At 43.7% G+C, this 11,237-nt stretch overlaps 1 protein-coding gene across 1 annotated transcript in view; it reads right to left on the bottom strand.

The window, feature by feature from the left end:
• The window catches only part of mtnr1ab (melatonin receptor 1A b), a 28,152-nt gene extending 17,352 nt beyond the window's left edge, over nt 1–10,800 (bottom strand). The window contains exon 1 of the mRNA XM_029771615.1: nt 10,408–10,800. Coding sequence (XP_029627475.1) covers nt 10,408–10,594 — 187 coding nt within the window. The 5' untranslated portion in view covers nt 10,595–10,800. The remainder of the gene's footprint in view (nt 1–10,407) is intronic.
• Nucleotides 10,801–11,237: the final 437 nt, after the last annotated feature.

An 11,237-nucleotide genomic window follows, 5' to 3' on the forward strand; every position in this document is an offset into this window, starting at 1 on the left:
AGATGATTTGTCCTTGGCTTGGGTTGTCTTAGATGCCCTGAATTTACCTGTCTGGTTTGGTGGTTATGCATGTTTATTCTTTAATTTAACCTTTATACGGATAGAGCAATGAAGTGCTAATCTGGCAGCCCTGTTTTGGGCGATTTTGAGCTTTTTTATATATTTCTTTGCTGCAGATGACCATATAACTGGACAGTACTCTAAGTGTGATAGGACCAGGGATTGACCATATAACTGGACAGTACTCTAAGTGTGATAGGACCAGGGATTGACCATATAACTGGACAGTACTCTAAGTGTGATAGGACCAGGGATTGACCATATAACTGGACAGTTCTCTAAGTGTGATAGGACCAGGGATTGACCATATAACTGGACAGTACTCTAAGTGTGATAGGACCAGGGATTGACCATATAACTGGACAGTACTCTAAGTGTGATAGGACCAGGGATTGACCATATAACTGGACAGTACTCTAAGTGTGATAGGACCAGGGATTGACCATATAACTGGACAGTTCTCTAAGTGTGATAGGACCAGGGATTGACCATATAACTGGACAGTACTCTAAGTGTGATAGGACCAGGGATTGACCATATAACTGGACAGTTCTCTAAGTGTGATAGGACCAGGGATTGAATCACCTGATTCAGAGTGCTAGATGTTACATACTCTGAACATTTTCTTGTAACAGTCATTCCCTTACCCATCTTAATAACAATATTATCTATGTGTTCTGACCATGATAAAGCTGCTTCCAACATGACACCTTGTAGTTTTGTTTTTTTCACTTACTCTACATGCATTCTATTCATCTACACATTCAACTGGGGATCATCAGCAATCATATATCTTCAACCAAATACAATACATTTAGTTTTAGAAATGTTCAACACCAATTTGTTCATATCAACCCACTCAGACACCATTCTTAGTTCACTACTCAGTTCATCTTTTAGCGCATTACATTCGGATGCTGCGCTATACATTGTAGAGTCATCAGCATACATTACCACTCTTGCTTTGTTCATTACTGAAGGTAAATCATTAGTAAAGATAGAGTAGAGAAGTGGGCCTAGGCAGCTTCCTTGAGGAACACCACAGCGTATATCTTTACTTTTTGAAAAGCTACCATTAAAGAACACGTTTTGCCTTCTCCTGGATAGATAGATTTCCTTCCAGGATAGAGCTGCAGACTTAAAACCATAACGTTTGAGTTTATCTAGTCACAGTTTATGATCATTTACATCAAAAGCAGCACTGAAATCTAGCAACACAGCACCAACTAACTTCCTGTCATCCATACTCTTTAACCAATCATCTGTCATTTGTGATAAGGCCGTACTCGTAGAATGCCCTTCTTTGTATGCATGCTGGAAACCCGTTATCAGACTATTACATGATAAATAATCATTGATTTGTACAGATAAAATCTTTTCCAATAATTTACTTAACACAGGCAGCAAGCTTATAGGACGACTATTAGGACCAGTGAATGCAGATTTTTTTATCCTTAGGTAGTGGAATAACCTTTGACTCTTTCCAGACTTCTGGGCACACCCCATACATCAAGCACTTATTAAAAATCTGGATATTTGGTTAGCTGTAACTGTAAGCAATTTGGCGTCTAGATTATCTGTACCAGGTAACTTGTCATCCGAAAGAGACAGCAGCATCCTTTCTACCTCTTCCCTTTCTACTTGGTGAAATTCGAACCTGCATTGCCTCTCCTTCATGATACAATCTGTTATAAGGGTATATGACATGGAGCCATCAGCTGGAATCATATCATTCCTGGACTTGTCCACTTTGCCTGTAAAATATTAATTAAAGTAGTTTGCGATGTCGTTTGATTTTGTAATAAATATAGCCTCTGATTCAACAAAAGAGCCGGACATGTTCGAATTCCTACCCATAATCACGTTCAATGTTCTCCACAGTTCTTTTCATCACCCTTCACGTCATACATTTTTAAACAAACTTAGTGACATTTCAGGATCATCCTTACTACACACTTTTAACCATTTCACATTCTTAATCTCATCCACAAATGAGTCTTGATTGAACCCTCTGTAGGACCTTCGGTAGATTACCTTAGGGCCAGCCTTTGGTATTTTAGTTTTCCTAGTGAGTGAGTCCTGATTGAACCCTCTGTAGGACCTTGGGTAGATTACCTTAGGGCCAGCCTTTGGTATTTAGTTTTCATAGTGAGTGAGTCCTGATTGAACCCTCTGTAGGACCTTGGGTAGATTACCTTAGGGCCAGCCTTTGGTATTTTAGTTTTCCTAGTGAGTGAGTCCTGATTGAACCCTCTGTAGGACCTTGGGTAGATTACCTTAGGGCCAGCCTTTGGTATTTTAGTTTTCCTAGTGAGTGAGTCCTGATTGAACCCTCTGTAGGACCTTGGGTAGATTACCTTAGGGCCAGCCTTTGGTATTTAGTTTTCCTAGTGAGTGAGTCCTGATTGAACCCTCTGTAGGACCTTGGGTAGATTACCTTAGGGCCAGCCTTTGGTATTTAGTTTTCCTAGTGAGTGAGTCCTGATTGAACCCTCTGTAGGACCTTGGGTAGATTACCTTAGGGCCAGCCTTTGGTATTTTAGTTTTCCTAGTGAGTGAGTCCTGATTGAACCCTCTGTAGGACCTTGGGTAGATTACCTTAGGGCCAGCCTTTGGTATTTAGTTTTCATAGTGAGTGAGTCCTGATTGAACCCTCTGTAGGACCTTGGGTAGATTACCTTAGGGCCAGCCTTTGGTATTTTAGTTTTCCTAGTGAGTGAGTCCTGATTGAACCCTCTGTAGGACCTTGGGTAGATTACCTTAGGGCCAGCCTTTGGTATTTTAGTTTTCCTAGTGAGTGAGTCCTGATTGAACCCTCTGTAGGACCTTGGGTAGATTACCTTAGGGCCAGCCTTTGGTATTTTAGTTTTCCTAGTGAGTGAGTCCTGATTGAACCCTCTGTAGGACCTTGGGTAGATTACCTTAGGGCCAGCCTTTGGTATTTAGTTTTCCTAGTGAGTGAGTCCTGATTGAACCCTCTGTAGGACCTTGGGTAGATTACCTTAGGGCCAGCCTTTGGTATTTTAGTTTTCCTAGTGAGTGAGTCCTGATTGAACCCTCTGTAGGACCTTGGGTAGATTACCTTAGGGCCAGCCTTTGGTATTTTAGTTTTCCTAGTGAGTGAGTCCTGATTGAACCCTCTGTAGGACCTTGGGTAGATTACCTTAGGGCCAGCCTTTGGTATTTAGTTTTCCTAGTGAGTGAGTCCTGATTGAACCCTCTGTAGGACCTTCGGTAGATTACCTTAGGGCCAGCCTTTGGTATTTAGTTTTCCTAGTGAGTGAGTCCTGATTGAACCCTCTGTAGGACCTTCGGTAGATTACCTTAGGGCCAGCCTTTGGTATTTTAGTTTTCCTAGTGAGTGCAACCAAGTTATGGTCACTACAACCTAGTGCCACTTATGCAGCTTTAGAACAATGTTCAGCCATGTTAGTAAAAATGTGATCAATACAAGTTGATGATGTGATACCGGACCTATTTGTGAACGTTCTGGTTGGTAATGTCACAACTTGGGTCAGGTTATATACGTTGGCAACAGAAATACGTTTATTTCTCATTGGACAGTTGGTGTTAAAAAAATCCATATTCATATCTCCCCAAAAATATATTTCCATTTTTTCATCAGATACCTTATCCAACATTTCACAAATTCCATCAAGATATTTGACATCAGAACTAGGTGGCCTATAGCAGTAACCAACTAGTAAAGGTTTTAAATGTGGTAAATACACCTGTACCCATAGTGCCTCTAATCCATTCAACATTAAGTCCTTACGTTGTTTTGCTGGAATATGATTCTGCGTGTAAACTGCAACTCCACCACCATATCTATTTATGTCCCTCCTGAACAAATTGTATCCACGTATAGAGATCTCAGCATCCTCAAAAGAAGAGTCCAAGTGAGTCTCTGATATTGCCAATACATGAATATTGTTTGACTGCACTAGATAGCATAATTCATGAATTATGTTCCTTAAACTGCATATATTCAGGTGAGCAATTAACAACCCTTTCTTTGGTAGATTTACAGTATTTATATATCCAAACATGAGTCAGCAGTTGGAATCTGAAAGAGAGATACTCAGACAGTGTGTGTGTGTGGGGGGGCTGGAAAGAGAGAGGGAGAGTGAAAGAGAAAGAGAAAAAGAGAGAGAGCCATGGGAGACAGAGAGAGTGATAGAGAGACAGACAGACAGACAGACAGACAGACAGACAGACAGACAGACAGACAGACAGACAGACAGACAGACAGACAGACAGACAGACAGACAGACAGACAGAGACAGAAAAAGGAGAGGGCGATAGAACTGAGAGAGCGAGGGAGAGAGACAGACAGAGAGGGAGAGCAAGGCGTGGGGGAGAGAGGGAGAGAGACAGAGAGAGAGAGCGAGGCATGGGAGAGAGAGAGGGAGACAGAGAGAGAGTGATGCGTGACAGAGACAGAGGCGTGGGGGATAGAGCGAGGAGTGGAAGAGAGGGAGAGTGACAGAGAGAGAGAGAGCGAGGCATGGGAGAGAGAGGGAGACAGAGAGAGAGTGATGCGTGGCAGAGACAGAGACAGAGAGAGAGAGAGAGGCGTGGCAGAGACAGAGGCGTGGGGGATAGAGCGAGGTGTGGAAGAGAGGGAGAGAGACAGAGAGAGAGAGAGCGAGGCATGGGAGAGAGAGAGGCGACGGGGGAGAGAGACAGAGGCATTGGGGGAGAGAGAGCGAGGCGTGTGGGGAGAGAGAGGCGTGGGGGGGAGAGAGAGCAGCGTGGGGGAGACAGTGCGAGGGGGGAGAGAGAGAGGCATGGGAGACAGAGAGAGAGCGAGAGAGCGAGGCATGGGGGAGAGAGAGGGAGAGAGAGAGGCGTGGGGAGAGAGACCGAGGTGTGGGGAGAGAGAGCGAAGCGTGGGGAGAGAGAGAGAGAGGCGTGGGAGGCAGAGAGAGAGCGAGGCGTGGGAGGCAGAGAGAGGGAGGCATTGGGAGAGAGAGCGAGGCGTGGGGGAGAGAGAGAGGCGTGGGGAGAGAGATCAAGGTGTGGGGGAGGGCGAGAGGCGAGAGGCGTGGGGGAGAGAGGGAGAGACGTGGGGGAGGGAGAGAGAGACGTGGGGGAGAGAGAGAGAGACGTGGGGGAGAGAGAGAGAGACGTGGGGGAGGGAGAGAGACGTGGGGAGAGAGATCAAGGTGTGGGGGAGGGCGAGAGGCGAGAGGCGTGGGGGAGAGAGGGAGAGACGTGGGGGAGGGAGAGAGAGACGTGGAGGAGAGAGAGAGAGACGTGGAGGAGGGAGAGAGAGACATGGAGGAGGGAGAGAGAGACGTGGGGGAGGGAGAGAGAGACGTGGAGGAGAGAGAGAGAGACATGGAGGAGAGAGAGACGTGGGGGAGAGAGAGAGACGTGGGGGAGGGAGAGAGAGACGTGGGGGAGAGAGGGAGAGGCGTGGGGGAGAGAGGGAGAGACGTGGGGGAGGGAGAGAGAGACGTGGGGGAGAGAGAGAGAGATGTGGGGGAGAGAGAGAGAGACGTGGGGGAGGGAGAGAGAGACGTGGGGGAGAGAGAGAGAGACGTGGGGGAGAGAGAGAGAGACATGGAGGAGAGAGAGAGAGAGACGTGGGGGAGGGAGAGAGAGACGTGGGGGAGAGAGAGAGAGACGTGGGGGAGGGAGAGAGAGACATGGAGGAGGGAGAGAGAGACGTGGGGGAGAGAGAGAGAGACGTGGGGGAGAGAGAGAGAGACGTGGGGGAGGGAGAGAGAGACGTGGGGGAGAGAGAGAGAGACGTGGGGGAGGGAGAGAGAGACATGGAGGAGAGAGAGAGAGAGGCGTGGGGGAGAGAGGGAGAGACGTGGGGGAGGGAGAGAGAGACGTGGGAATGGAGAGAGAGACGTGGAGGAGAGAGAGAGACGTGGGGGAGAGAGGGAGAGACGTGGGGGAGAGAGGGAGAGACGTGGAGGAGAGAGAGAGAGATGTGGAGGAGAGAGAGAGACGTGGAGGAGAGAGGGAGAGACGTGGGGGAGGGAGAGAGAGAGGTGTGGGGGAGAGAGGGAGAGACATTTGCAATCATTTAATTTCCAAAGCAAAGTTGTTTAAAAACATGAGGCTACTACTGCACTCCCTCCTGCACTAAATTTACAAACACTTCTAAAATTTCTGACAATAATTTTTACAATATCCAAAAATATTTAGCTGACTTTAAAAGGGCAATTCAATTTGCTCCGTGCTTATCAGTACGTTATATTTAAGCACTTAACTTTATGGTAATTGGAAACAATTTATATTCAGTGGAGGTAAGTACTGTGTAAGCTTTGGTTGCATATATATTAGGGATCATAGCATTCAACTTGACTCACCTGGTCAGTCTATGTCATGGAGAGAGCCGGCGTTTCTAATGTTCTGTCCACTCAGTGTCCAGGAGTCACAGTCAGAGTTAACAGCATGTAGGCTCTAGAATGCATTATGCACATATACTGTATATTCTCCGAAATAAATAAACCATAAAGTGACTATATTTATATCTAAACGTTATGTTATAAAGCATTCATGAATAATCTGGTGGCTGCGATTCTCCCTTTGGTGCAGATTAAAGAATGCAATATGAATACATTTATAGATTAAACTGTGACTCTACTTTGTAACAAAGGTGATTCCCCGGGCTAGACAATTATCAACACGAAGCCATCCTGTCTAACTGGCAGAGATTGGGGTACCAGAAGGTTTGGTGGTAGCACCAGCGAGAACCCCTCCACGAACATGACACAAGAGAAACTATCGGCTGGGTCCATGTTGCTTGTTAAGATGTTGTTCGTTCGGAGGTCTTTACCCCATTTTCTTTTTTTGTATTATGTGTGTATTGTTATTGTACTGCTAGATATTGCTGACTGTTGGAGCTAGAAACCTAAACATTTCGCTGCCCCTGCAATAACATGTGTACGCGACCAATACATTTAGATTTTATTGATCTGTTTGACAAGGAGCCAATTACCTGCTGCTGCTAAAAATAGTGGCTTAAGCAGCAATATGATTGTGTTCCGCTCATGTGGTAACCTAAGGTTCCAACAATGAAGGTTAACTCAAATGAAAAGGATGGAATAAAATCACAGCAGCTCTACAGAATAAATGGTGGTTGTACAATTAGGGTTGCAATCTTCCAGGAACTTTCAATAAATGACCTGGTTTACCAGAAATCCCCCAACCAACATTTCTGGAAAACCAGGGAATCTATTGAAAGTTCTCAGAATTTTGCAACCCTAATCATGACACTTACAGCACTACAGTACCTGCACCAATACCAGTCAATGTTGCTCTTTTGTAAAGTGATTTTTAATATAGAGGATCATTAAGTTGTAGCTTGAGCCTCCACAACAACACACACCTCTCTGTATAATGCAGTGTGACCGTACACAGCAACTAGCCTGTTTCACACATTATTCATATCTTCTCTGTGATGTACAACAGAATAAGGTTACAGTAATGAGGATAAATCTACTCTGTGATCAATGTTTCCTCTAAGCTGCGCACACGGGCGCACAGCTCCCCCGGGACTGCCGCACAGAAGAAATATCAGCCTGCACAGAGAATCATGAGGTTGAACTTCACTTAACTTTCTAGAGTTTTCCCCATTAGTTAACACTATCAATGTTTCCTTTTACTGTGGGAATTGTGATCGATTCAACGCAATATTAGCCACTTTCAATGCAACATACCAAAACAAAATGCCATAACCAATCAAAGCTGCAGGAGGCATATATGCAAATAGACCATTGCCATATATGGATCTGTGGCCATTCACATTGAACTGGACTGTGTTTACAGCATAAGCATAAGAGCTGCATGTAGCCAGGTGTGCACATTTGTTCATATCCTTTGCTAGATAGTGAGTTATTAGCCCAGTTATAGATAATTTGTAATCAGCAATAGGGGAGTGATTGCTCCTTCAAGAGCACAAAACATGTACACTTCTAGACATCTTTGAAAAGCGAGTCAGGTAAAGAGGGTTTTTTTGTCTTAAAGGGGCAGTGCTGTATTTTGAGAAAGGCTTGAATAAGCTAAGTAGCCAATAGGCAGAGGGTAGCATAATTTCTCTGATTCTCTGTAATAATGGTATGGGAATAATAATGCATTTTATTTTGTAAAGTGGTTTCTTGCATCAAACAACAGAACAACATTTTCAGTAACCTCCTTATCTGAAGAACAAGTGGAAAACAGGTTAATCTCAAGCCCTGTATATTTTTTTTTTGCAAAAGTCTCATGGAATGTTACCTGAATGATATTACAGCTATTTACATGTTAAAATGTTATGGGATGCATTTTCGCCATTGTAGGCCTACCAACCACTCTGGTAGGCCTACAGGTAGGCCAGCATTATGATAAAATAGCTACAGTAGCCTACTTGACTACTGTTCAAACTGTAATTTAAAGTGTGTACAGCTTCAGTGTTCAAAGTAAACGCATGCTGAAAGTTGCACAGAATTTTCACAAGGTTCAAGTTCGCGCTCAGCAGACCTAACATTTCTCAGTACCAACATTTTTTGGAGGGAACATTGTCTGTGATGCTGAACAGAATAAGGTGACAGTAATGAGGATAGATTTTCTCTGTGAAGCTGAACAGAATGAGGTTACAGTAATGAGGATAGATCTACTCTGTGAAGCTGAACAGAATAAGGTGAAAGTAATGAGGATAGATTTTCTCTGTGATGTTGAACAGAATGAGGTTACAGTAATGAGGATAGATCTACTCTGTGATGTTGAACAGAATGAGGTTACAGTAATGAGGATAGATCTACTCTGTGATGCTGAACAGAATGAGGTTACAGTAATGATGATAGATTTTCTCTGTGATGTTGAACATCACAGAACATCGGGCTCCCGAGAGGCACAGTGGTCTAAGACCCTGCATCTCAGTGCAAGAGGCGTCACTGCAGTACCTGGTTCGAATCTAGGCTGCATCACATCCGGCCGTGATTGAGAGTCCCATAGGGCGGTGCACAATTGGCCCAGCGTCGTCCGGGTTTGGCCGGGGTAGGCCGTCATTATAAATAAGAATTTGTTCTTAACTGACTTGCCTCGTTCAATAAATAAAAATATTTAAAACATGAGGATAGATCTACTCTGTGATGCTGAACAGAATGAGGTTACAGTAATGAGGATAGATCTACTCTGTGATGCTGAACAGAATGAGGTTACAGTAATGAGGATAGATCTACTCTGTGATGCTGAACAGAATGAGGTTACAGTAATGAGGATAGATCTACTCTGTGATGCTGAACAGAATGAGGTTACAGTAATGAGGATAGATCTACTCTGTGATGCTGAACAGAATGAGGTTACAGTAATGAGGATAGATCTACTCTGTGATGCTGAACAGAATGAGGTTACAGTAACGAGGATAGATCTACTCTGTGATGCTGAACAGAATGAGGTTACAGTAATGAGGATAGATCTACTCTGTGATGCTGAACAGAATGAGGTTACAGTAACGAGGATAGATCTACTCTGTGATGCTGAACAGAATGAGGTTAGAATGAAAGGTCACTCTGAATCAGATATCATATTAACATGGCATAAGCCATGGCAAAATGTGTAGAATTTGAGAAAAGTTGCATTAAAACTGCAACATTTGCTCTACACCCCATTGTAAAATGTGTAGCATTGCAGGAAATTAATTTTAGAATGTAAAGGAGGACCGGCCCGGTCAGAAATTCTGCCATGATTTCTACAAGTTTAGATAGCTGGGTAGACTAATTTACCAATCTAATGTTTTGTTGACATGGGCTAATTGAGTGACTGTCAGTGACTGACATAACAAGAGGAACACTGCTGATGAAATTGCACCTTGTGTATTCTACTATTCTAACGCTCAACAGTTCAACAGACCCCGACTGAATTCCCAAGTCAGGGTCTGTCGAGGGCCCTCTGCGACCGCCTATGTCGCTTATGCCCAGGGCTCTCATGCTCTCATCTATCTCCACAGAACATCTCTGTGGCTTGTACTTATGCAGAATACAGATGTAGGATCTTAATTTGAGCCAGTTTGCTAAAGCAAGAAAATAATCCTGCAGCAACAGGAAGTGTGAGTTATGTGAATTATAATGAATTTACTTTTTTGTTGGGTGCTACATTTTTCGTAAGAGAAAATCATGTCTGAAATATCAAAGTGGAAATTACCAACTTCAGAATCCTTTTTAAACCTTAAATACACTACAAGTTTTTAATTTCCTGCATTACAGGAAAGTTCTCCTGCAACAGGATGATACAACTAAGAAATGAAGATAGAGAAATAAGTTTCATTTTGTTGTAAAAGACTACAGCAAATAGCAGTATGCTTTTCAAAATACATACGTTTTATTGGGTTAGGCTACTTTGACTTACCTGCGTTTCTGAGTTTTTTGTTTCTGTACACGGAGATAATGACCAAGAGGTTGCCCAAAATATCAACGACAATGGTGAAAATCAGAAAGCATCCCAAAGTTGTCGCAACCCATGGAGGGCGATTCAGGGTAGTGTCGTTGGGGGCCACTGAAGAACCGTTCGTCAGACCGCTTTCATTTCTTATCATTTTATCGTATCTCTTCACCTTCTCTCAGTCTCGTAATACATCTCAGGTTTGCGCTCCATAGTAGCCGTCTTTGCGCAGCTGAAACTTCTTTTTCACCTGTTGTAGCTTGGTCCTCTTCTGAGTGCCCAAGGTCAATTCTTCTGCCACTACACGCAGCTACACTTTTATAGCCCTGCATCATCTTCCATCACTTTGCGCGTCTGTCACATTCCGCGGCAACTTCAGTGCCGGATTCCAAGACTAAACTGTAGCCTAAGTGGTGAAAATACTGACACCTAGTGGCCGAACGTGGTAAGCACTTCTCCACTCCATGTTTGACTGCTGGTGCTCAATTCATATCAAGTCTTCACGACACTTTTCACTCGCACGAGTCTATCATTTATTAATGTGTTCATTCATTACTGTCAGTCATTCATGCTTTATTTATACCAAACCATAGATTTTATTAGAAGAGTGTATTACACTGTATTTATACTACTGTTTCCTTCTGTAATCTGTAGTGACCCTTTATTTTATTTTACCCCGCCACTGTTTCGGTAAACAGCTGAGGAATAGGGCTGGAGAAATGTAACCCCTTATCCAATTTATAGCGCTATGGATGCAAGGACTGACCCTCCATTACATCACAATTATAGTTTTATCC

Source organism: Salmo trutta, chromosome 13, assembly GCF_901001165.1.
Source record: "Salmo trutta chromosome 13, fSalTru1.1, whole genome shotgun sequence".
NCBI classification, from domain to species: Eukaryota; Metazoa; Chordata; class Actinopteri; order Salmoniformes; family Salmonidae; genus Salmo; species Salmo trutta.